We start from the raw sequence: 27,868 nt of genomic DNA, 5'->3' as shown, positions 1-27,868 counted from the left end.
TGCCTGAGGTAGAAAAGCCTTATTTTGACATCCCTTACCCAACAATTACATAATAGTTCTTGAAAAAACTGGTGATTATCGTGATATATGGACTGCTCACAGGACAGTAGTAGTGACTAAAATAGTGATAATGACTGAGCCGAAGGCGAGGTCATTATCACTGTCACAGTCAATTTCATTGTCCTACGGGCAGTCCATGTATCACGATAATGACCAGATCTTCAAAAACTATTATGTTTATTTCATTGAGGAACCATGTTTTTACAAATTCTCATAAATTCAAAATGTCCAAAGCAAACTCGAGTAGTTGTGCGATTTCTATGGCAAATATGAAGACTAGTCGTAGTAATACTGCCATTCATTTTAATGCAATTTTTTTTAGTAAATGAATACTAAATCAAGTTCACTGTAATTTTATCATTTACGAAAACATATGGTAAACAATTCAACAACTTAAATATTATATTGAAAACAGGAAAATGTTTTATTAAAGAGACACCACGCCTCATCAGTCATTAACAGAGAAACCATGCCCCAATGGTCATTATCAGAAGGAAATAACTCCCCAACGGTCATTAACAGACATAAACCACGCCCCACCGGTCTGTTTTGTTCTGTTAATGACCGATGGAATTTATTACTGAAGAATAATGAATGTCTTGTGGTTCCTTTTTATCCCATTAGAGAAGCTTATTCTTAACCGATATGAAATAACTTACTTTAATACCAAACACTAACACATAATGACTGATTAGTAACAATTACTTTTGATATAAATCATATGAAATAAAAAAAAAAATGAAACTTAGTTTATAAAGAGCAGATCTTTACAAAGATAACATTTTTCTTTGCAATACACAAGTTGATATATGTTTTGTTAATGCAATTGCGAGAGTGTGTTTGTATGTGTGTGTGGTTTTTTGTCGAGCCTTCGACTTTAGTCGAAAAAGCGAGACTAAGCGATCCTACATTCCGTCGTCGTCGGCGTCGTCGTCGTCGGCGGCGTCCACAAATATTCACTCTGTGGTTAAAGTTTTTGAAATTTTAATAACTTTCTTAAACTATACTGAATTTCTACCAAACTTGGACAGAAGCTTGTTTATGATCATAAGAAAGTATCCAGAAGTAAATTTTGTAAAAATAAAATTCCATTTTTTCCGTATTTTACTTATAAATGGACTTAGTTTTTCTGCGAGGAAACATTACATTCACTCTGTGGTTAAAGTTTTTAAAATTTTAATAACTTTCATAAACTATCCTTGATTTGTACCAAACTTGGACAGAAGCTTGTTTATGATCATAAGATAGTATCAAGAAGAAAATTTTGTAGAAATAAATTTCCACTTTTCCGTATTTTACTTATAAATGGACTTAGTTTTTCTGCGAGGAAACATTACATTCACTCTGTGGTTAAAGTTTTTTAAATTTTAATAACTTTCATAAACTATCCTTGATTTGTACCAAACTTGGACAGAAGCTTGTTTATGATCATAAGATAGTATCAAGAAGAAAATTTTGTAAAAATAAATTTCCACTTTTCCGTATTTTACTTATAAATGGACTTAGTTTTTTTGCCAGAAACAAAACATTCACTCTGTGGTTTAAGTTTTTAAATTTTTATAATTTTCTTAAACTATCCTGGATTTCTATCAAACTTAGACAAAAGCTTGTTTCTGATCATAAGATATTATTCAGAAGTAAATTTTGTAAAAAAAAAATTCACTTTTTCCGTATTTTACTTATAAAATGACTTAGTTTTTCTTCCAGTTAACATTACATACAGTCTGCAGTTAAAGTTTATAAAACATTTATTAGATTCATAAACTATCCTGGATTTTTTTACCAAACTTGGAAGCTTCTTTCAATCAAAAGACAGTATCGAGAGGGAAATTTTTATTCATGTTTTTCCTCATTTTTGTTGAATCTGCGATTAACAGCAAAAGTAGGCGAGACACTGGGTTCCGCGGAACCCTTACGAATTTTTTTCCCTTTTTATTATAATGTTAATATTCAAATAATATATATTCACAGTAGAAGAAAAAAATGTAGTCAATTTTTTGTTGTATATATATCAAACCCCTTAAGGAGTAATGGCTAATAACTATATATATTTCTGAAGGCAGTAGTGGTGTTTGAACACATACAACTCGATCAGAGTAAGCAAACGTAATCTTTCTTATTACATTTAGATAAAAGTGAGGTATAGTAACTATGCTCATATGAACACTGGACCTTATCAGAATTCAATGCTATTTCAATTATTTGTATTTATTAAAAATATAATTTGTATTACATGTACATGAATCAAATCTAGATTTTTTTTGTACAATTGCAGAATGTTGTGTATGGAGTAAAGGAAAGGAACTATGAGAAAGTTAGAATGGCCTTGAAGAAATCCTGGTGTAAAGTTAACTTTCTCAACATGGTAATAACATAGTTAGGCGAACCTCTCTTCTTCTACAGAATGTTCACTCTATTTAAAAGAAGAAGTATAATCCATATTGAACAAAATTGCAAATGTGACTCAGACACACATTTGACCAGCTTATGTGTTTTCTCCTAAATAAACAATATAAATAAAGATACTGTTGATTCATTTATTTTCGTGGGTACCAATTTTCATGGGGTCAAAAAAATTAAAAAATGTTTGTTGATATTTGATTTCGTGGTTTTGCTAAGGTCTACATACAAGCCTGTAGAAAATTTGTTATTCCTTGAACATTTGATTTCGTGGTTTACCTGTACCAACGAAATCCATGAAAATTGGTATTCAAGGAATAATTATGAATCCACAGTAATAGAATTATATCCAGTAATTCACATATAAAAGTAATGAATTATAACATGAACATGAATTAACAGTTGAAGAAATAAGAATAACATTGAAAGACTGATTTCCATTGTCCAGTTTAAATATCAAACCAAAGTAGAGATTATAATTTGGTGTTTGGCAAAAAATAGTTACTGTATAAGAAAAGTAAAATTTTAATACGCAGTTTTCTGGATACTTGATTTTAACAATTTTCAATACAACACTATTTTTTTCATATTTGCAAAATATTTTATTTTAATTGCATGTATTAAGATTTGCCCAAAAAAATCTCCATAGGGTTGTTTACCAACATTGATTACCCCTAAGTGATTCAAATGGCTGTTTCATAAAAGTTACAAATGTATATTAATTGTTTGTATTAATTTTCAGTCCCTGAACAAGCCCCACATTTTACAGCATGCCCTAAAGATGAAAGATTTTGAGTTGGTGAAGATGTTATGTGAAGCAGGAGCAGACATTAATTTAAGAGTTCTTGTAAATGAATATTTTTGGGTATGTAGTTTTAGTATTTTTAAATAGAAGGAATTGACAATATAATTATTTTAAAATTATTCTATCTAATTTGAGTATGTGCTCTTCATTTTAAACATTCAGTTTAATGCATTGACATGGGTGCTTACTTTGTTGTATCTTTATAAAAAAAAAAAGAAGATTTGTTTTGGTCGCCAATGAGACATTAACTCTTCACCAGTGACCAAATGATGGTAGAAGTAAGCAACTATAGGTCACTGTACAACCTTCAACTACAATTAAAACCATGTCTTATATTCAGCCATAAAAGGCTATGAAATGACAAATGTTAAAAGATTTGAATTAGAAAACTGACATCCAGGGTAAAATGTTTGCGGATGCCCAAAGCTCCTCTTACTTAGAACAGTAGTGTAACAGCACAACATAAGAAAAAATTATAAAAATCTGTTTAAAAGGGCTAACCTCATCAGAAAGATATGCAACATTTAAACAACCTACAAAAAACATTAAAGACAGAAAGACCAGATCTGAGAGTACTTGCAGTTACTGAATTCTAGAGCATAGCTAGTAGTTAATCCAATACCAACATATATCTTATACTAAGACTTTGTTTGTTATTGCATGCTACTGTCTAAGATATACCAGTCTTGGACAAACAATATAATTCTAGAAATATTTTTTGTTTTATTTTAGGGCCCCTTGTATTTTGAAGCAATAAACAACAATACACCTCAAAATATAATGATGACAGTTCTGAAATCTGGTGCTAACTTCAGACTGAAAGACGAGGTAAACAGAGGTGTTAAAATATATCGAGTTTTATTTAGAGTTAGGTTGACAAATAGATTGACATATTGTATAGAAACCTGTTTATTAATACTAAATGTTAATGATTTTTTATTGGGTAAAGATTGCGTTAAATGCGATCAAAACCCTATGTTACTGACTTGCTATCTAAATCTTCCAAGAATTATCACTCCTTTTTTGATTCACAAAATATAGTGCATTTATCATAAAATTCTATCCATGAACATTTCTTTATCCTATCCCATCCATGAACATTTCCAGAAATTTATCAATGTAATATATTCTCAGATATTGTAAGTCACAAAATGATGTTACACCTGTCAAGAAAATTACACAACTTTTGCCAGGTGCATGAATCTAATATCTGTTCCAAAAAAATAAATGATGTCATTGTTAAAGTGATCTAAAAAAATTGAGTTATCTCCCATTGTCTAGAATTTTAGTTGAATGCTTTATTGACAATGCAATATTTAATTTTACCTCCCAATGAAAAATTAACAGTCTTTACCTACGGAGCCCCGCTAGGGACATGCAAAGAAAAAAAATTATATTGTGCGCACAAAATAATATATTGAGCGCACAAAATAATATATTGTGCGCACAACTTAAATATATTGTGCGCACGACTTAAATATGTTGTGCGCACAACTTAAATATATTGTGCGCACAACTTAAACATATTGTGCGCACAATATAATATACTGTGCGAACTAAAATGAAATGGTGTGCTCCCAAAATTAGGAAAACAGTTTTCACTTGACCATGACCTCATTTTACGTGTTCGTGTTATGTGTTCATGGTTTAGACAAAATCTCAGATACCAAATGCAATAGTTCTTCTATATTTGGTTGTATGGAACGTTTTTAATGTCTAAATGTCTACTTCACAGGTGTCATCTGACCTTGACATCATTTTCAGGGTTAAGTGGTCTGGCAAAGTAAAATGTTTGTGTTTTGGAGTATTTCTCGGATACTATAAGCATTTAGTTAGATATATTTGGGGTATGGAATGTTTGTATGGTGAAATTTTCTATCTTGCAATTATATTAATCTGTAGTGACCTTGATTTTATATTCATGGTTCATTGGTCCATGTTATTTGATTTTTGTTTGGTATGTTTTTCAGATACTATAAGGAATAAATTAACTATATTTGTTTTATGGAATGATTGTAATGTATATGCATTTGGCTGGTCGGTATCATCTGACCTTGACTTTGTTTTCATGGTTTATTGGTTAATGTTAAATATCTCAGAATTGGTCTATTTTCTGATACGATGATAAAGGTACAGTTAAACTGTATAATATTTATGTACGTTTCGGCAACAAAGTTTATAGACAGGTTGTAGGTATCCCCATGGGCACTAATTGTGCCCCTTTAATAGCAGACTTGTTTTTGTACTGTTACGAATCACAGTTTATGACTAAACTCAGTAAAGTATCTTGATGGTATTTTTTCGTTAAAAAATCAAGAATTTTCTCAATATACTGCTGAAATTTAAATTACCCCAAGAACTTACTTTAAATAAATCAAATTTATTCGGTAATAACTGTTCTTTCCTGGATTTAGATATTTCGGTTTTAAACGGGAAACTCCACACTAAAATTTACGACAAAAGAGACGATTTTTCGTTCCCTATTGTTAATTTTCCATTTTTTAGATGGTGATGTTCCTTTGTCAACATCTTACGGTGTTTATATTTCAAAACTTGTTCGCTATGCCCGTGTCTGTTGTGACGTTTTTGATTTTAACGAACGCAACCTATGTATTACTGGTAAATTATTAAACCAGGGATACCGTTACCATAAATTACTTAAAACCTTTACTAAATTTTTCGATAGATATAAAGATTTGGTTTTGAAGTTTAGTTGTACCTGTAGAAAACTTATTTCAAACGGGATAACACATTCTCATTTTTACAGAAATGTTGTTAACCGTGCCCGGAAATTTAGAAATGATCCATGTAAACTTGTCGCTCCTTTAAATAAACTTATTCTAAAAGGTTACCTATTCAACACTGTAATAAGATCATTGAATATTGTTTTTATTGGTATAAATATTGATTTTGTTATCAGTAAATAAAAAGCTAACTAAATATTACTAGTATGTTATATACATATTCATGTATCTACAATCTGTCGATACCTGTAACTTGGCATTGCACAAGATCATGTTTTTCTCTGGCTGTTTATGACGTCTTTACACTAAATCCATAGGATGTTGGATGTGTACGGATTGATAGTTTAGTCTTAGATGCATGATTTTTTTATTAGTTGTTAGTGGCTTTGAACTAGCTGTCAGATAACTGCGAGTACTCTCAGATCTGCATCTTTTTGTGTCGGGATGTATAAGTACCCGGCCACGTCCACTTTTTTTGTCCATCTGATGCGTTAAACCTTTTTCAACTGATTTTTATAGTTCGTTCTTATGTTGTACTGTTATACCACTGTCCCAGGTTAGGGGAGAGTTGGGATCCCGCTAACATGTTTAACCCCGCCACATTATTTATGTATGTGCCTGTCCCAAGTCAGGAGCTGTAATTCAGTTGTTGTCGTTTGTTTATGTGTTACATATTTGTTTTTCGTTCATTTTTTTACATAAATAAGGACGTTAGTTTTCTCGTTTGAATTGTTTTACATTGTCTTATCGGGGTCTATTATAGCTGACTATGCGGTATGGGCTTAGCTCATTGTTGAAGGCCGTACGGTGACCTATAGTTGTCTGTGTCATTGTGGTCTTTTGTGGATAGTTGTCTCATTGGCAATCATACCTCGTCTTCTTTTTTTTATATTTAATGTACAAAATAATTATAAGGCGCGCAAATTATATAAGGTATGTTTCTCAGATACATTTGGTTCTTCAATACAGCAAGAAAAAATCCCGCACCCAAACTTCGTGCTTCAGCTGGCATATATAAACAAAAATATGGACTAGTTCAGTGATAATGGACGTCATACTAAACTTTACAGTTGTTTCTCGTTTCTCGTTTTTAATATAGATTAGAACGTTGGTTTTCCCGTTTGAAAGGTTTTACACTAGTAATTTTGGGGACCCTTTATAGCTTGCTGTTCGTTGTGAGCCTCAGCTATGTGTTGAAGACCGTACCTTAACCTATAATGGTTTACTTTTATAAATTGTGACTTAGATGGAGAGTTTTCTCATTTACACTCATACCACCTCTTCCTTTATCTATCCAAAGAATATACAAGAAACTAAAATTAAAAATCATACAAGACCAACAAAGGCCAGAGGCTCCTGACCTCGGATAGGCACAAAAATGCGGCGGAGTTAAACATGTTTTGTGAGATCTAAACCCTCCTTTTATACCTCTAGCCAATGCAGATAAAAAAACACACACAGAAATACCGACAGTAAAGAAGCCCGTGTCCGTTGTCAGAATAGGTAACAAATGAAACTTAACAAAATGACAATGATACATAAAATAATAAGGACTACTAGCAGTTTCTGACATGCCAGCTCCACACCTCAATTAAACTGATTGAAAGATTATGTTTTAATCATATGAATGTCAAGCACAATCCTTCCCGTTAGGGGTTGAGTATCATATCATCATAAAAATGTATGAGAAGAATATAACCCGTATTTGTATGAGCTATGGTGTATATGTATATAGTTGTCTCTTTGGCAATCGCATCGATCGCGGTCAATCGGGCCACAAGGTTTGGAATAAATGATACCCCAAAACGGACCATATTTGGAAAAATGAATCATAATTGTTTCGTTTGTTTTCAAAATATTCCACTGAGGAATTTCATTGACTATTCCTAAATTTTTTCGTAACATTTCAGTTTCATAATGAATACGAACAACATACTGTAAAATTTTATAATGAAATCGATCAAAAATAGATACTATAAGTGATCTCTTGTCCTCTCTTCTATTAATCAAAATGAAACTATAACTTGACCTGAAACATTTGTATACAACGCTTAAAAATTTAAATCATAATAAGCATACTGTTCTATGTCGGGAGCTAGTTATTCAGTGATTGTCGTTTATTGGTCTGTTTATCGTTTTGTTATAGTCATGTTGGGCCTTTTATAGTTTGCTGTTTAGTGTGAGCCAACGCTCCGTGATGAAGACCGTATTATAATCAATAATTGTTAACTTTTAATAAATTATAACTTGGATGGAGAGCTGTCTCATTGGCACTCATATTGCATTTTCTGCTTTATATATGTACCCAGCTTTATCTTTATTTGATCACAAATTCATGGTGAATTTCTTAGATTAAACACACCGTCACATTTCAATAACGAACAGTACATTTTGGGTCAAAACCGTACTTAATCATGATCAAACATAGTCATCTTTAATAAAGAAAAAAAGCCCAACAACACAACAACTTGTACGTGTATTCAGTTTTCAGTGGATTTGCTTACTCTACACTTTTACAATGATACCTTTTAAGAAACCACATAATTCATTGAAGTTGGTGACACTAAAACTTCATCATAAACTATAACCAAAACATTTACAATAAACAGAGACGGACGGATGAACAGACGTAAAGACTTTTAGATATAATGACCACCTCTATCGTCGAACAGAGTAAGAAAATCAAAGTCGTGAATTTAGTAACATGTCAGTCTTGAGTCAATCAACATAAACAATATCTTGAGATTATTAGACATAAAGTATAATGCATTAGTGCAAAAAGTACTCTTTTTTTTATATTTTTTACAAGAAAACAGGTAAAGCCATAGTATCAAATTCTACAAAAGTTCGATAGTGTCCTCGCTCTTTTGTCAAGTCTGTTTCAACCCGTTCCAATAAACTATGATATAAAGTGGAGGATTCCAATGCATTTGTTGGTAAACCAAGTGTCACACAAAATAAACGTAACTTCTTCAGTATTCCTGTCAGGAGTTGATACGAATGCAGTGATGAATATTTCCATGTATTCTAGCCCCATTTCAAAAGCAAACCTTATGCATTTCTCCATTCTGTCACTTTAAAAAGGAGACATTGAAGACCCGTACCATGTGTAAGGTCAAAAAATTTAACACACACTATATTATTTTGTGCGCAAAATATATTTAATTTGTGCGCACAATATATTTAAGTTGTGCGCACAATATATTTAGGTTGTGCGCACAATATATTTAAGTTGTGCGCACAATATATTTAAATTGTGCGCACAATATATTATTTTGTGCGGACACTATATTATTGTGTGCGCACAATTTATTTAAGTTGTGCGCACAATATAATTTTTTTTTCTTTGCATGTCCCTAGCAGGGCTCCGTATTTACCGGTCTGTGCTAACAAGCATTTTGATTCTCAGTGTTGTTGGACATCCCTCTCTAAATGTTTTTTTAAATATACACAATCATAATATATTGGACAGTTCATATGCCCATTCTTTAGATTCTTTTCATGGTCAATAGTTTTTATACGCCTGTCAATATTTTGACGGGACATATTATGGTATTCAAATGTCCGTCCGTCCGTCTGTCTGTCTGTCCAGCATAAACATGTCGCACTGTAACTTGAGTACGACTAATCTAAATTTCATGAAACTTAATATATTTGTTTTTTATGATGGTCAAATGATCTGTATACTTTTTGGTGAAAATAAGATTTAAATGTTTTGAGTTACGGCACTTTGTAACTAAAACAGGGGTGTTTTTTTTTTCACATGTCGCACCATATCTCAAAAACGATTCATGATTATTATTTAAAACTTTACACACTTCTTAGTTATATTAATCTTAATATCTGTATACTTTTTGGTGATGATTCAAAATTTCATTTTTGAGTTATTGAGTATTTTGTAAAAAAAGGGGGAGTTTTTTTTTACATGTCGCGCCGTATCTCAAAAACGATTTATGATTATTGCTTAAAACTTGACACACTTCTTTGTTATATTAATCTAAAGATCTGTATACTTTTTGGTCATGATTCAAAATTTCATTTTTGAGGTATTGAGTATTTTGTAAAAAAAGGGTAGGTTTTTTTTTTACATGTCGTGCCGTATCTCAAAAACAATTTATGATTATTGCTTGAAACTGTAAACACTTCTTTGTTATATTAATCTAAAGATCTGTATACTTTTTGGTTTGATTCAAAATTTTATTTTAGTGATATTTGTAAAAAAAAAAACAGGGTGGGGGGGGTTTCACATGTCCTGCCGTGTTTCAAAAACAATAAATGGTTATTGCTTAAATCTTTCTCAGAAACTATTATGATTATTGCATAAAACTTCCACACAAGACGTCAGGCGTATCATGCACTCATGGCGCAGCTGTTTATTTGGTCAGGTTGTCTCTATGACAGATTCTCAATTTCAATGTCAACAATTTATTTATAAGATATGCTCAAAGAGTAAATTTTACAAAATGTATTTGAAGTTGCATTTTTATTTCAGAGAGGAAGAACTGGTATTGTGTATGCCTTGGATAAGACCAATGGATGTCTTCCATTGGAAATCTTCAACTTCCTTTTAAAAAATGGATCTTACTTAGCTGATAGAGATAATGTAAGTTTAATATCCACAAAAATGCTGTTTTGTGTAATTCATTCCTCAAAGACTTACAGTTTTCAACCTAGATCTCTGAAACTTAAAGAAAAAGATATACAAATATAAGTGTTTTACACCTACAGTTTACATGGAATTGTTTGAAAATTTTATTCCCATTATTCCATACTTGGAAAATTATTCTTCCATTTTATATTTCTATATTTAAATGTTCATTATAGACCAATCTCCATTGTTTAAGAAACATACTGTGCAAATTAAATGACAGGACATTGAGTATTGATATTTTTCTTTATTGTAGACTGGAGTAACAGTTCGAGATGTTGCCTCATTTGCCAGGAGGTCAGATGTCAGGGATCTTATAGACAAGGTATGGTTTAATTGTTAATCTTTTTTACCATTTCAGTAGTCTTAACATATAAAGTTTAAACACAATATTTTATAAAAGCCTCTCCAAGTACTATTTGAATTTATGTAGAATTATAATGTTTTGATGTGGAAATGTATTTAGGTGAGTCTTACAAATTAGCAGTGTTATAAGGGCAAATTAAAGATCAAGTGAAGTATGTTTTTTTTTTTAAATTTGCAAAATAAATTGGGGACAAATATTGCCTTTACTCCTTTAAACACAATAGAACACTTGAATATTGGTTTGTTTTTTCTTTAAGATGAAATTTGCAAGTCTATGATATAAAATGGATGAATTCTAACTTTTATATGATATATTTTCAGTTTTATGTTCAAATCATCCGAGATTCTGATATAGAGAAGTTAGAACAGTTGGCTTGTGATGGTTATGATAATATGTTGCATGAATACAATGTAAGTAAAAGAAGTAGGTGGTGTTGATATAATAAATCTTTTCTATAAACTACTCTAGCAATTTATCACTTATTTTGTTGTGATAATTTGGTCTCAAATCACAAATATAATCAAATTTAAAAATGACTTAACCGAATTAGACTATTTACCGGATTTGTAATCACATAAGCAACACGACGGGTGCCACATGTGGAGCAGGATCTGCTTACCCTTCCGGAGCACCTGAGATCACCCCTAGTTTTTTGGTGGGGTGCGTGTTGTTACTTCTTTAGTTTTCTATGTTGTGTCGTGTACTATTGTTTTTCTGTTTGTCTTTTTCATTTTTAGCCATGGCGTTGTCAGTTTGTTTTGGATTTATGAGTTTGACTGTCCCTTTGGTATCTTTCGTCCCCCTTTTAACATGGAATTATTAAAAAAATTCTTGTATGAAGTTCTAAATTGAGAACAAAATAGAATGCAGCTCAAACATGATGTTTGGTAAACTCAACAGTGAAAGAAAAAAACATTAAAGTAGCCAGGTCAACACATTAATGAAGAGCAGAAACTGAACTTTTAGTTTGAGAGTTAAGACAAATTTTATATCTATATATAGGTTGCATTTCTGTAAATATTGACAATGCAATTTCCCATAGGAACTCCTTACGGCTAAAACTGTACCACTTTTACTATGAAGTTTTGAAAAAAATCTGATCCTAGAATTGAAAGTTCATATTGCACTACAATTTTTTTCAAAGGTCAAAATATAGGGCTGTGCGGCATATTTTCAACATTTATATGCCCTGAACTTCTCAGAGTTTAAACTTGCACTAATTTTCTTAACTACCCCTACCTCGAATGAAAGGTTACCACAGATTTCAATGTAAACAATATGCACATGTTTATTTACTGGTAACATTCCCAAGTTGTGTCTCTGTGAGATAGAACACAGAGAGCATAACGGGGAACCAGTATGTAAACAAAATTAATTTTTGACCGGATTTTTGTAACAAAAATGTCGGTTATTGATTTGGGGATGTACGGCGGGCGGGCGGGCGGCAATCAAATGTTGTCCGTGCATTAACTCATGAACCGTTCAACGAAAGCTTTTGAAATTTTAATATGTTGTTACTGATGACAAAATAGAGGTCAAGTTCAATAATGACGATTTTGACTTTTACCGTTCAGGAGTTATGGTTCTTGAAAGATCGTAAAATGGCGTTTTCATTCAGGTTGTTGCATTTACTCATGAACCATTCAATCTAAGCTTTTCAAATTTTAATATGTTGATACTGATGACAAAATGGAGGTCAAATTTGATATTGACGATTTTCACTTTCACCATTCATCAGTAATGGTTCTTGTGATATTGCCAGGACACAAATAAATGTTAATAAATCCGGTTTGCTGTCGTTGTGACAGCCTCTTGTCTATGAATATTCAAGATCTCCCCAAAAGAGGCATGGTTTGAGAAACAGCTGTATTTACAAAGTGCAACCTATAGTCTTAAAAACTAACAAGGAAAATATACTGTAAATTATTTCATGAACTTACTTTTGCAATTTTTATAAAAAGAACCCAACTGTGTGTTAGATTAATTATTGTGTTTTCTGCAGTTTAATTCACCAGATATCAGAACGCAATTTTTTGTTATTGCAAATCGCACCCAATCACATAATTAACAGTTATTAAATCCTAGCTATAATTTCTGATTCTACAGAAAGTGAAATGTCTAACTATCTGTTCTATTTTCAGTATAGGGATGCTTATATATATGCAGCGGGCAATACAACTGATGAAGCAGGAAAATTTGTATCTTGGCTTCCAAAGTTTCTGGTGAGTTATAGATACTGTGGTTTCATTATTATTCGTGGGATACCAATTTTCATGGGAAAAGTTTAAATCTTCAGCCAATTACAAACTTTCTATGGGAGTTGTATTCAGAGATTGGCAAAACCATCAAATATCTACAAAATGCAAAATTTCCTTAATCTACGAAAATTGATACCAACGAAAATAAATGACTCCACAGTAATACTAAAAACTCTAACATAAGAGAGTAACAAGTTAGAATTTCTCATAAACTTCATTGTAGCAACATCTCTAGCAAAGAACTGTATAAATTACTATTACTTTATTATCTAATTGTGTTCTTTGAAAAAATGAAAAACTTCATGATTTGTCCATTTGATGGGAACAACTAATCAGTTAATGATATTTGGTATACAGTTTTATAAGCATAGGCACATCTTGTTTCAATGGAAATTATTTGAATCTGCCGCAGTCATTGTGTATTGACTTAGGAACTTTTCCTTGGTCTAAATGTTCAAGTTTGTGTTTATGTCAGTTACAAGGGTAGCACTCAGGGTTTCCGCTGGCGGTTGCCATTTTCGCAATTTGCGAAAAAATAATAATTGTGGCGATTAAAATTCGTCATTGGCGAAAGAAATATAAAACGATTTATTTTCAGCCATCTTGTTTATTTACCATTTTTCGGGTTTCTCTGACTTTATCCGATCAGACAATTATACTCCGAATTCTGATCACCTTGAACTCGTTAAGATTTTAACAGAAAATCAATAATCAGCTGATTGCATTTATAGCTATCGACATCAAAGGACTTCAATCTTCAAAGGACTAATTAATAAAGGTGTTGATTGTATTGTATTATATGACAAAATGATATGGATAAATGGCGTCCGTCACATGGGATTTATTAACCACTTGGCAACGCACGCGTTTGAAAAATGTTGAAAAGCAAGAAAGGTCTCTGATTTAAAACTATCATTTAACTTTGATATAGATAATTGATTTGAATGGGTACTTTAAAATCGTTTCATTGACACACATGTTTCATGTATTCTTTATATTTTACTTATTTACGATGGTCTATGATAAAAAAGAAAACTTTTGTTATGAAGAAATCTATTCAAAAGGTTGGCATTAGAGTAGCCCTTCAATGTAATGACTACACCTTACACGAGTGATCAATTTCAAGTGATAAAATGTTTTGTTTTGTTGTAAAAACCGGTTTCTTATTTAGGGGAGGGGGGTGGGGGTCTGAAAAAAGACAAATTTTAAAAGAAAAATATATTGGTGTTACTTGGCGAAAAAAATAATAAAGTGGCGAAAAAATATATTGTTTTTGCGAAAGAGGTGGCGAAAAAAAGTATTTTGCCATGCACCTTCATTCATGGTTCATTGACTTTGAATGTCAAATTTACTTTATTTGTAAACAATGTTGCCATTCATATTTCAAACTTTGAATTTGACTATCAAAATTACGATCAGGGCAAGACACATCTCTGTGTAAACAGTTCATTCATTGAGTTTGTTAAAAAAAATCACTATTGGATTTTTTTTCAGTCACTTATGAAATCCCTCCAGCAGTCTGTGGAAGAAGAACCATGTGGATTTATACAGAGATTGTTTGAGGACTGTGATAGACCTAAACTACTGGCTAATTGTAGAGATATGGTAATAGATTTATGTATATATAAAACAGAAGATTTGGTATAATTGCCATTGAGACAACTATCCACAAGAGACCAAAATTATACAGAAATTCAAAACTATAGGTCACGGTATGGCCTTTAACAATGAGCTTGCCTGACTGCAGTGTTTTAATTTTGTTTCTTTTACATTATAATTTGTAAATTACAAATAATAAGGACTAGAATTAAATCTTACCATGTGGTAATTATTGGATGTTGTTGTCTTTATTATTGCTTTATTTATAATTTGTGTACATGTTAAAAAAAGGTAGCAGTATGTTGAATTTCTAGACATTTTTTTTTTATGAGTGTAGACAACCAGATTTGTTGGTTTTTATTAAAATGCATAAATTGACTTATTATGCATGTTTCAGACCATATGAGTATTTGAACCAGAGGCAAATGGTCATGACCATATAATCTGTATTAGAACAGAATTTGGATAAACCTATATCATTAATAAGTTTTATAATCTTGAACACCCTAATTTATGTTTTGTTTATACCATTCATAATTTTCTATGAAAATATGTACCATATCTATTTTTTGTAAACTTTGAACAATATATTTGTAGGGCTGGAGAACTCCTCTGATGCTGGCTACACTCCATGCTAGAGATGACATTGTCAGATACATACTGCTGACAGAAATGTGTGATATCAACTTACAAGACTGTGTATGTATATTACAGTTGTAATATTTACTCCTCTAAATGTTGGATGCTTGATCTCACATTATATAGACAATAACTGTTTAGTGTCTTTGAATATCAGCTGTACGAGGCTAAGAAACAGGTGTAATGGGACCTTGAGCGAGCTATTACTCCTTTTTCGAGTACAAATACAGCTGATATTTTAAGACACTAAACAGTTATTGTCTTTATCCTGCAATTAATTCTGTATATTGTTTGTGCATTGAAAGACACAAAAAACTCACATTTTTACATTAATTTTCGATTGAAAATCCCTTGAGGCCCGAGTAGTAATATTTAAATCACTGTTAGCTGGAGACGGGTTCACAAAAAAAGAATCTTGAATGGTCAACAATAATACATCACTGAAGGTGAATAATTATCTATTTTAACATAACAACTAATTTCAACAGTAAAAACAAATAACAAAACATTGTCCAATTGGAAACAGAAGTGTACAAGTTATTCTATGCTTCAAAATTTTGAACTGAACTTGACATTCACCTAACATGCATGCTGAAATTGACATGTTTGATTTTATTTCTGTAACACATTCAAGTTTTGAAATCAATGATTGTCGTCGTAGAAAATACTGCTGTTTATGTTTGTCTGTTATCAGAAAATTAGTTTTATTCTTATTGCTCTAAAGAAATGTTTCAAACAAACAAAATGCATAAAAGTAATTGAAGTTCGCATAAGGTCAAATAATACGTCATTAGAATGGACTGCAAAACACATTCTGAGGTCATGCAGGGTCATACAGCACTCGTCAACAGCAATACACAAACGTAGTCCACAGTGGGCGGAGCTTTACAGCTATATCTGTATAGTATAACGTAAGGGTACCCAAATTGCACCGAGTACCCAAATTGCACCTATTTAGAAAAAATAGCAATCTCTAGGATTCAAAGATTTCCTAGAGACGAAACAATTTGTATTTTTATGATTTGATACTATGTACGTCTTTCAACACAGATAAACATAGTTAGATATACACAAAACGTTCACAGTATTTATCAACAGATGGACTGTTTACTGAAAAAGCAAAATGTACGAAAACGTCACCATGCGACGTCATCAAAACGTCATCTTTTTAAAATTAGCAAATACAATATATTATAAGTATCCATTTCATAAAATATGAAGAGTAAGCATGGACTTATATCATATTGTTCAAAATATTTGAAGAAATTAAACAAAAGCTCGGTTATTAGACTTTTGACGATGTGAATTTAAGCATGGATGCAATTTGGGTACTCCTCATTACAGAATCATGGATAGTTTGGAGGTTGATTCAAACCCATTTTTTTTATGACTCAATATGAATTCAAAATTAAATTGGTGTACCTATACAATAAAGAAGGACAGGGCTACACAATAAACACAGTATGGACATTTTTTTCTTGATCATAAAAAAACGTAGGTGAAAAAACTGTCAAAATAGGTGCAATTTGGGTACCGTCACGTTACAGATACAGCATAGTGATATTTGTAGGGCTGTATCTGTATAGTAAGACACCCAATTGCAGGATAAATAGATTGCTATGTCTTTGTTAAAACAAAACCAAATTTGCCTCATTTCAATAATTTATTTTATGTAAGCATATTTTAAAACTTGTATGCATAATTGTCTGACATCTCTAGGTTACATAAGTTCTCTCAAAATGTTTTATCACAGTATATAAAAGGAGTAGGTTCAGTAAGAACCCTTTTTGGCCCCAAAATATAGCAGTTTTACAAAATTGTTAAAATGTAAACCTTTAGTTATTTATTGGACAGTGGAATGCTTCTGCTACATAAATATGGGCTGTTTTTGACAATGCAATGCACATATATCTGGTACTAGAACCATTAAGTCATGCTAAATTACTGAAATCCTTATAATTCTAGCATTTTAGTTAAATTTTAGACGGTATTCGTGTAAAACGAAAGTGGCCGCATTCGTGTTTATCCTTAATATTGAAATGTAAGTTGTATTTTATGATAATACATAACATATATAAAGTTTGAGGATGAACACGGATGTGGCCACTTTCATTTTTACCAAAAACCATCTGATAAGTGACATTTTTCGGCATATTAGGTAGATTTTTCATATTTGAGCTTGAATCGGATCGTTTTTAATGACTAAATCTGTTAAAATCTTTCACATAAACTAATTAATTCAAATAAAATAGACACTTAAGTGTTTAAAAAGTGGTCAAAATCTTTCGTCAGATGAACCTGAAAGTTGAGGCCAAAATCGGTCCTTACCGGACCTACTCCTTTGATGTCTTATAAGTTCAAACATGATTATTTTAAGTTGTAAGAAGGTATTCACAGCTAAATTTAGGGTCATTTGAAGACAATTAAGCTTAATACAAAAAACAATATATCTAGACTGTTATTACTTTTGTCCATGTGTATCATTTTGTTAACTCATTTCTAACACATATTATATATCATAAAAAGTTAACCAGCTGGCATTATATATAATTAGAATTTATTGTTTAGTATTGCATAATTTTTTGTAGCAAGGAAGAACAGCTCTGCATTACTCATACATGTTAGATGTAGACGGAAAGAATATCAGGAAATATTTACTACATGCTGGAGTTGATACCAGTATCAAAGATAATGTAAGACTTATATGAATAAAAGGAAATGGGAATTATATGTCGATGAGATAACAACCTAATGGCAAAAAAACACACAAAAGACACCAAGAGTTCTACATCCAGACAAGAGTCTTTAAAATGTGTCTAAAAAAAAACTGTGAATGAGTGTATCAAACACTAACAAAAATCAATTTATGAAATTCTAAAAACTCTTGAGAGATATGACTGAAGACAACTGCTTACTTGGCTTTTGATCTTTCTTTTATCCATTGAACATCTGTATAATTTAACCACCTTAATGGTCCTGTGGTGTCGGGTCCATTGCAAGCATAAAATGTTATTGGTTAAATTCTTGTATGGGTTAAAATTAAAGATTGCAGAAAGCAAGCACATTGAAAACTTTAATGATGATTTTGGTTTTGTACAAAGCACGATTCGTATTCATGACACTGGTAGACTCTTCTTGATACTAGGTTTTACAAAAATAAATGCTTACAATAACATTATGATTAGTTCTGTAAAACCTTAAAAGTTGTGATTTATTGTCCTTGTTTTTATTTCCAGAAAAATAAACTGCCCAGTGATTATGAGGACATTCCAAATAAAGATGAATGGCTTGACAAAGAAATAAATGTATGTATAAATCATGATTCCCAAAAAGTAGATTAAATTTTTCATAAGAAATTTGAACAGAGAAATGCTTATAATAATGGGCATGATCTTATAAAATACAATTGATATAATAAAGAGCTAAGAATATCTTCAGCTATTTGGTGTAAGTGGTACATGTATTGCCAATACAGAGAGAGTCGGTGTTAGTGGTACATGTATTGCCAATACAGAGAGAGTCGGTGTGAGTGGTACATGTATTGCCAATACAGAGAGAGTCGGTGTGAGTGGTACATGTATTGCCAATACAGAGAGAGTCGGTGTGAGTGGTACATGTATTGCCAATACAGAGAGAGTCGGTGTGAGTGGTACATGTATTGCCAATATAGAGAGAGTCAGATAAATGTTTGCTAAAAAATTGTAAAGAGAGAGTAACATTTATGGTTGCATGTTGTTATTAAACTCAATGAAAAAAAACAGCTTGTTCATTTCAGATTGAATAATTCTGTACTATATATACACCATTTGTTAGTTAAAAGATAAACGAAGAAATTTCAGAATGTGTAGGTAAAAATTTGTTGCATAGCTTATTTGAAATGAGAATTGTTTGTTTTAAATTTCTTTTCAGGCTGAATATGGAATGCCAAGGGAAATTATGTGCATGAAAAAGGTAAAAAAAAATCTGAAGATAAACAGTCATTAACTACAACAAAATGCTGGTTACAATTGATTATATTTTGATCCTTTAATGTGTTAAATGTCATTAGACATCATATGAGGGTGATGGAAAAAGCAAAGTAATACCATTTATAAAATTCTATGAAAATAAACTTTGATTTCAATAGATATAGGAAAATGTGGTGTGAGTGCCAATGAGACAACTCTCCATCCTAATAACTATTTTTTTTAAAGTAAACCATTATAGGTCAATGTACAGCCTTCAACACGGAGCCTTGGCTCACACCGAACAACAAGCTATAAAGGGCCCCAAAATTACTAGACGTGTATTTGATTTCAATGTTTAGTTAGAGAAATACTTTCCCTTTGAAGAGATAAGAGATATTGGCGTATAGTTGAGATTTTACTGTAACGACTAGGCTGCATGATAATGTATTATTTGTAGTATGAAGAGTTAAGAAGAATTATTAAAGGAAAGAAGACTGGACTACAAGCATTCTCTAAAGCGTTGAAGAACTGTAAATATCCAGTAGCTGATTTTCCATTAATTGTAAGTCAAATTATTGCTGATTCAGAAGGAAAGGTAAAGAGAAGATTGAGAAATCAGACAAAAGATATAGAGTAGATTGAAATGAGACATGCTCCTTGGAAATATTAAATAACATTATATTTACCATTAAGCTTAAGCCTTCATTTCTCTGGAATATTTAAAAAAAAAGTTTTAAAGAGCAAAAAATAGGTATTTTTCAGTTGATAGATAAAGCATGTGCAATTGGGGGAACATTGGAACTCTGATCTTTTATTATTCATGAATTAATAAAAGTTTCAAGATCATAATAATAAAATTGAGGTCCTGGTTATCACTAAGTAGGCAACAGTAGGAAATGCATGTGACAGTTATAATTTTGGCTAGTATTTATGGACAAAAGAACATTTGGAGTGATGATGACTGCTTATAATCCTGTTTATTGTCCTTCCCTACCCCTATATCACCTTGCTCTGTTGCTCCGTAATTCTCGTATCAAGACTTCAAAAAGGGACCAGGCACTATCAGCGACGTCACAATGTAAGAGAAGATATCAAGCTTGCTTTTATCAAGCGTAAAACTTACTTGAGGAGAAATAAAAGACCAGTAATAGAACGATAAAAAGATAATCAGGTGTTCTACGTATAGATATTGTAAAATATCAGCCGCTCAACACAATGTGAAACTTTTTATCTCGTTCGCTGCGTTCCTTCGCCAAAAAGGTTCACATTGTGGCTCGTGGCTGATATTTTACAATATCAATGTGCAGAAAACCCGATAATCTATACAAATCAAAGGAAGGATTCAATGAAAACAAACAAATTTTAGATTTGAAATTAAGATTATTTACAATTAGTTTCATTTGTTTCCATCAAAGCAGAGAAAACATGTTCTTTGGTCAATACAGTAAAATTTATGCTGTATTTCAATAAAATGTAAGATACAGCAATTTTTCAAACCTAAAACATATACTCAAAAAGCTTTGAATAGTTAACCAAAAAGAGTTCATTTTAACAATAATTGTAATAACTTTTTATTTATTACAGTTATCTCCCCTAGTGCAGGACTTCAGAGATCTTATATTTCTGGCTGTTGATTATGGAAAACAAGACATTGCAGAAAGACTGGCTGATCTCGATGCAGATTTAAAAAGAAAAGAAAAGGTATATCTATGGAAAGGATTTTGTATGGCACATTTGATTAATACCTTATGTGCTAACTGTTAGCAACTGATATATGGTGCATTGATTTCTCAGAACATTGCTAAGGAACAAACATATTGTTCACTGAATTACATTAATTCAAAAGCCGCTACATTGACAACAACACTTAAGTAAACTACATCTTTTATTGTCGACATGTTTCGCAGATTAGATCGGCTTCTTCAGGACAAAGTATACAAAATTAGAACCCCTGAAGTACAAAAAAATGGTATCATGTATGTGACGTCATAATTGTCCATTGTTGACGTTGCTATGGGATACTCTATATCATTATGTAATATTGAACAGAAAATGAATCAAACATAGTACAATGCAAATGAAGTTACTAAATTTAGAGTTAATCTATAATTTTTCGAATTGTCTTTAACTTTAAAATGGTTGTAAACTATTATAATGGTAAGTGTATAAATAAAATGTGTTTTTAAATAGAAATTAAATTTGTGTAACATGAATGTAAGTACAATGTCAGTGTACAGTTTTATAAAGTTTCTTCCTAATTTCGACAACACTTATAGGGCACACCCCTACCACTTCGACTGGGTTCCCTTTGGCCGGAGGTACTACTTCCAATCGCGTCGGGAATGCCGTTAAGTGGTTTACTGTCGCAAAATTTCTTGGCAATGTTGGTTGAACTGGAAATGGTGGTGGGAAGGATTTATGTTCTTTGTATCTTACTTCTTTTAACTTTAATTTCCTGCAGGTTTTAAATAGTACTGGAAATCTATCTTGGCTGTTTTGTTTCATCTCCATTTACTTTTGAAAGATCCTTTTTAAGGTTTCACACTAAAATAATTTTACATTTAATTTTCTGATGGCACAGAATGATGGTACATATAAATCTTGATATATTGGCCGTCCTGTTGTAGGAATGTAGTCCTCTGTTTGTTCTTCATATAAGTTTCCTTTTGTTTGGTGGTTTCTTGGCAGTAATTGATGGTATCAGTTGTTTGTTGGCTTCTTGGAATTCTTCGTTCTTGCTCGGTATAGAGATGGCACTGGGGTCGGCGCTGTGTGGTATAGGCAGATCCGGGGATGCAGGGGTTCAGATGGAATATCAAAAGATAAATAAAGAGCTGCTGAACCAACGCCTCTTATGTTTTGTGCTGGTAGAGTTCCCTTAAGTGGATACCAGATATGAACCAACGCCTCTTATGTTTTGTGCTGGTAGAGTTCCCTTAAGTGGATACCAGATATGAACCAACGCCTCTTATGTTTTGACAACCCTGCATACCATCTGGTATCCACTTAAGGGAACTCTACCAGCACAAAACATAAGAGGCGTTGGTTCAGCAGCTCTTTATTTATCTATTAATTCAAAAGGTTGATGAAAATAGAACCTGTCCAGACTTTCATGTCCACTATGTTTGTTTAGGCTGATTTCTTGTTCTTTAGTGTGTAATATTGAGTTATAGAATAAGTCGGTGTTTCAACTGTATTGTCATCTTTTCAGAGAGTTAAATAGCATTAAAAGAGAGGTTAAAAATACCTAAGGAACATTTAAACTCATAGTCGTAAACAAACTGACTATTGATAGTAATGAATTTAATGTAGATAATATGGTTTATAATTTCACTCAAACTGTTTTAATACTTTTTTTTTACAGTACATATTCAGAACTGAGGAACAGGAACACGTTGAAATCTACATGACTGTGATTGAAAGAGCTGCTAATTTGAATTTGACAGAACTTTCATCTATCTTACAAAAAATTAAAGAGAAAAGACTATTGAAGAGAGAAGTGAAAGTCCAGAAGGAAACTGCCACAAAGATAGAAACAAGCCCTAACTCAAGGGCTCTTATTTGGACATGAATCTTCACTGCCTTGTTAACATCATTATGTTATTGACACAAATTAATTTTTCTACATTTGAGCAGACATTTAGCTTAACTAATGCCATATTTGTCTTAGTCTAGTTGTGTGTTTTCATCCTTAAATGTATATTTTATACAAAACTCTAGTCCTCAAAAATCTGGAAGTGTAGGCTGTTCTATCATATGGTTACATGTCTCTAGATCTCATTAGAAGGTTTGATGTTTGAAACTAATTTTCTTAAACTAATGAAATTTCTATATTCAAACTGCTTTCTATTTACAATATTTGGTCAGGAACAGCCCCAAATTGCTCTAAAATCATTGAATATTTTTTTATACAGACGTTTTTTTTCATTTAAAGCTAACATAAGCATAAGTTTAAACATATCTTATTGTTCATATACTATACAAACAGTTGAGACCCAAGTTGTCCAACTTAATAATGTCATCTTTGGACACATGCATTGAACATAAAAATGATAATTGTGAAAATATATATTTGAACTATATTTGAATCATATGGAGTATCTTAGCTGGCTCACTAAAAGTCATTCTCCTTTTAATTGTTAATAGGTTGTGAACTGGAATGACCAACATTTTCTGAATTGTTCTTAACTGACTGAAATACTTGATAAATCATGTTTCAACACTAGAATTCTGGAAACTAAACAATACATGTTTAACAAAGAGGACTATCATTTACTTCAAGAAAAGAAAGACAAGCCTTACATACCAATTGGTACACTTAGCAATGATTGTATTGTAAAAATTGATATATTTTAATTGGAACCAATTTCAAGGACAGAACAGCAGATAAGTTAGTCATGTTTATTCTTTCAGACATTCATTGCACTGAATTCAGAACAGCTCAGATTATTTTCAGATAGATATTTTTCTGAGTAAAACAATAAATTCTTAATTTTCTGCAAAGTATTTGATTTATCCACATCAAATTAGCAGGACATTGCAGATGATGATAATGGCTGTTCTAGACTTCTTTTTTACCTGAGTTCAGAAAAAAGATATATTTAACACAATTATTATAATTTTATTTTATAATTATGAGGAATTAGTTTGTGCTTTTATAAGTAAAAGCAACTTGTGCAGAAATGTTTGTGTTGATTTTTTCAGGATAGATTAAAACTTTCTATAAATGAAAATCAGTTAAATATTTTGATAGATGCTTAAAAAAAAACCAGTCATAAGTTAATATCTTTAAGTACATGTATTTGAACAAGTAGTCTCCAACAAATTTTAGATTTTTGTTCTCTTGTTTTTGTGTTTTTTTCTCTAATGAATGGGTTCACTCTGTATATAATGGAACTTAAATAATTGTATTTATACCCCACCTTAAAAAGTGGGGGTCTACTGTTTTGCCTCTGTCTGTCTGTCCATCCATCCATCCATCAGTCCATCCATCCGTCCCATAAATATTTTTTTTCGCATCTTTCTCAGAAACTATAATACAAGGATTTCTGAAATTCGGTTGCTAGGTTTATATTAGTCAGCTATACTGTGTGATGCGTTTTCATTTACTACTCAACAACTTTCTGCTTACCAAACAATTATATCATTTTACACATTATAGCAAAATTGAAAATTTTTGTCATATTTTTCTCAGGAACTACAATACAAGAATTTCTGAAATTTGGTTTCAGGGTTTATATGTGTCAGCTATACTTTGTGATGCCATTTCAGATTCATTACTCAACAACTTCCTGTTTACCAAACACTTATATATTTTTACACTATTAAGGGTGCTATAAACAGTTTCGTATAAAAAACTAGGGGTTATTCCCCAACTAAAAATAACCATGGAGGGAAACCCCTGTTTATTTACTCAATTGGTAAAAAGTATCATGTTTTTTGTATTTGATTGTAAAAATTAGTTAATTAGCTTTCAATTAAAATAGGTTGAATGATTGAAATAATTTTAAAAATTATATTTACTTTACATGTTTTGAGGGGAGACAACACTGTAAACATCCTGTTTTTTTGGCAGTGAAAATTGAAAACTTATTTGCAGCCACTGTAGCTCTTTTCGGAGCAGGAAGCTATACCCTGAAACAAGATTTTTTTGAAAGGCCAGGTAAAAACATACAAATTTCATACAGTTTTGATTATGTAAAATGTGCATGGATCATGTCTTCATGGGTGTGCACATGACCTGGTTTCAAGTTTTTTATGTTCAAATTAGACCTTTTTTGCCCCATGTTCATTGGATGGAATATTTTTAATATATTAAAAGTACACATTATTTTTATTTCATTATGAACTAGAGAACATTCTGATTCTAGTGATATCTAGTTTTATACAAGTATCTTTATTAATCAGTCCACCACTAAGGGTCACTTATGCATGGTCCCTCAAAATGTGACGTCATAGAAAAAAACTGTTGATTGCACCCTAAAAGTAACCAGTTGTGGTGGGGGTATCATCAGTGAGCAGTACCTCACAGTAACAGTTGTTCAATTTGTTGTTACTGCCTCTCTATGTGTTAACAGGTAGCTATTTCAACACTATGTATGAACTTGAGACATTGTTGTATTGATTGCATTAAAAAGTTGACAACTAAACAATAAAGGAGGCAACTCTTTTAGCATAAACCCATTTTTGTTCAATGAATGTAAATGGTAAAGGTACTCTTAATTTTCAGCTTTTTCTGCTAAGAAATAATATTAACACACACACACACATACACACTTATGTGGCAGAAAGGTTGTGGCTTCTATTTGCAATTATCTGTGATATTGGTGTTGGGATGTTTGAAGAAATTATTTGGTTGAACTTTATATGTTAAATGTCTTTGCTTCTGTATTTAAAATATGCATTTTTGTCGAGCCTTCGACTTTAGTCGAAAAAGCGAGACTAAGCGATCCTACATTCCGTCGTCGTCGGCGTCGTCGGCGGCGTCAACAAATATTCACTCTGTGGTTAAAGTTTTTGAAATTTTGATAACTTTCTTAAACTATACTGGATTTCTACCAAACTTTGACAGAAGCTTGTTTATGATCATAAGATAGTATCCAGAAGTAAATTTTGTAAAAATAAAATTCCATTTTTTCCGTATTTTACTATAAATGGACTTAGTTTTTTCTGCGGGGAAACAAAACATTCACTCTGTGGTTAAAGTTTTTAGAATTTTAATAACTTTCTCAAACTATCCTGGGTTTGTACCAAACTTGGACAGAAGCTTGTTTATGATCATAAGATAATATCCAGAAGTAAATTTTGTAAAAATAAAATTCCATTTTTTCCGTATTTTACTTATAAATGGACTTAGTTTTTTCTGCGGGGAAACATTACATTCACTCTGTGGTTAAAGTTTTTAGAATTTTAATAACTTTCTTTAACTATCCTGGGTTTGTACCAAACTTGGACAGAAGCTTGTTTATGATCATAAGATAGTATCCAGAAGAAAATTTTGTAAAAATAAAATTCAATTTTTTCCGTATTTTACTTATAAATGGACTTAGTTTTTTCTGCAGGGAACCATTACATTCACTCTGTGGTTAAAGTTTTTAAAATTTAAATAACTTTCTTAAACTATCCTGGGTTTGTACCAAACTTGGAAATAACCTTATTTATGATCATAAGATTGTATCCAGAAGTAAAGTTTGTAAAAAGATTACTCTGTTTTTTTCTGTAATTTACTTTCAAATGGACTTAGATTTTCTTACAATCATAAAATAGTAACAAGAGGAATATTTTTATTGATTTTTTTCCTCATTGTTGTTGAGCCTGTGATTTACAGCAAAAATAGGCGAGACACTGGGTTCCGCGGAACCCTTACAAATTTTTTTTTAAATTTTTAGTACTATATAACTGTGATAATTTTTATTTTTATACAAAATTTACATTATTTTGAAATAAAGCTGTGGTATAAATCTGTTATTACTGAATAAAGCCCTATTACTTAAATGCTAGTAGAGTTTTTGGGACATGCTTATAGAATAGAACTTGCCCAAACAAAAATCAATAATTGATAAGGAGTTGCACATATTTAAGATATTATTGACAGTTAATAACAACAAACATGCCTCGCTATATAAAGTTGCACCATTAAAGTTTCTAGAAGGATGAGGCAGAATTTTCATTTCCAGGATTAGAATTATGATAATATGATATTTTATTGAAGAAATATGTAATACAAAAAAAATGACGGAAGAAGTTGTATTCAGTTCTGATATAAATGAGCTGAAAATACTAAACAATTTAGAATACATAAACCAAGACTCAAAATAAAACAAAGAAAAATCTTAATTTACTGCTAGCACACATAGCAACTCAATGAGGGACCATCATTTTAAAATGTTGGGAGTCAATTCAGGGATAGGCCTTTAGCTCGAGATTCCCTTGTTGCTTGGAGTGAAACTTATATCACGAGTTGGTTGACTGTTATGAATAACCGTTTCACAGATGATATCGGATATGTTTCTTACGTCATAACTACAATCCCCGTCCCTTTCATGAAAGTGACCTACCGAATTATAAAATTGAGAATGGAAATGGGGAATGTGTCAAAGAGACAACAACCCAACCATAGAGCAGACAACAGCAGAAGGTTACCAACAGGTCTTCAATGCAACGAGAAATTCTCGCACCCGGAGGCGTCCTTCAGCTGGCCCCTAAACAAATATATACTGGTTCAGTGATAATGAACACCATACTAAACTCCAAAGAAAACACAAGAAACTAAAAGTTAAAATAATACAAGACTAACAAAGGCCAGAGGTTCCTGACTTGGGACAGGCGCAAAAATGCGACGGGGTTAAACATGTTTTTGAGATCTCAATCCCCCCTTATACCTCTAGCCAATGCAGAAAAG

General features: G+C 31.7%; 1 protein-coding gene across 1 annotated transcript in view; it reads left to right on the top strand.

Annotated features, from left to right (window-relative positions):
* The window catches only part of LOC143085688 (uncharacterized), a 32,600-nt gene extending 9,103 nt beyond the window's left edge, over positions 1-23,497 (top strand). Inside the window, exons 9-23 of the mRNA XM_076262186.1 lie at positions 2,336-2,425; positions 3,203-3,325; positions 3,998-4,093; positions 10,502-10,612; positions 10,914-10,982; positions 11,345-11,434; positions 13,166-13,246; positions 14,777-14,887; positions 15,479-15,580; positions 18,109-18,213; positions 18,757-18,825; positions 19,430-19,471; positions 19,925-20,029; positions 21,052-21,168; positions 22,832-23,497. Coding sequence (XP_076118301.1) covers positions 2,336-2,425; positions 3,203-3,325; positions 3,998-4,093; positions 10,502-10,612; positions 10,914-10,982; positions 11,345-11,434; positions 13,166-13,246; positions 14,777-14,887; positions 15,479-15,580; positions 18,109-18,213; positions 18,757-18,825; positions 19,430-19,471; positions 19,925-20,029; positions 21,052-21,168; positions 22,832-23,038 — 1,518 coding nt within the window. The 3' untranslated portion in view covers positions 23,039-23,497. The remainder of the gene's footprint in view (positions 1-2,335; positions 2,426-3,202; positions 3,326-3,997; positions 4,094-10,501; positions 10,613-10,913; positions 10,983-11,344; positions 11,435-13,165; positions 13,247-14,776; positions 14,888-15,478; positions 15,581-18,108; positions 18,214-18,756; positions 18,826-19,429; positions 19,472-19,924; positions 20,030-21,051; positions 21,169-22,831) is intronic.
* Positions 23,498-27,868: the final 4,371 nt, after the last annotated feature.

Source organism: Mytilus galloprovincialis, chromosome 8 (genome assembly GCF_965363235.1).
Source record: "Mytilus galloprovincialis chromosome 8, xbMytGall1.hap1.1, whole genome shotgun sequence".
Taxonomy (NCBI): domain Eukaryota; kingdom Metazoa; phylum Mollusca; class Bivalvia; order Mytilida; family Mytilidae; genus Mytilus; species Mytilus galloprovincialis.
This window is presented reverse-complemented; position numbering and strand designations above follow the sequence as displayed.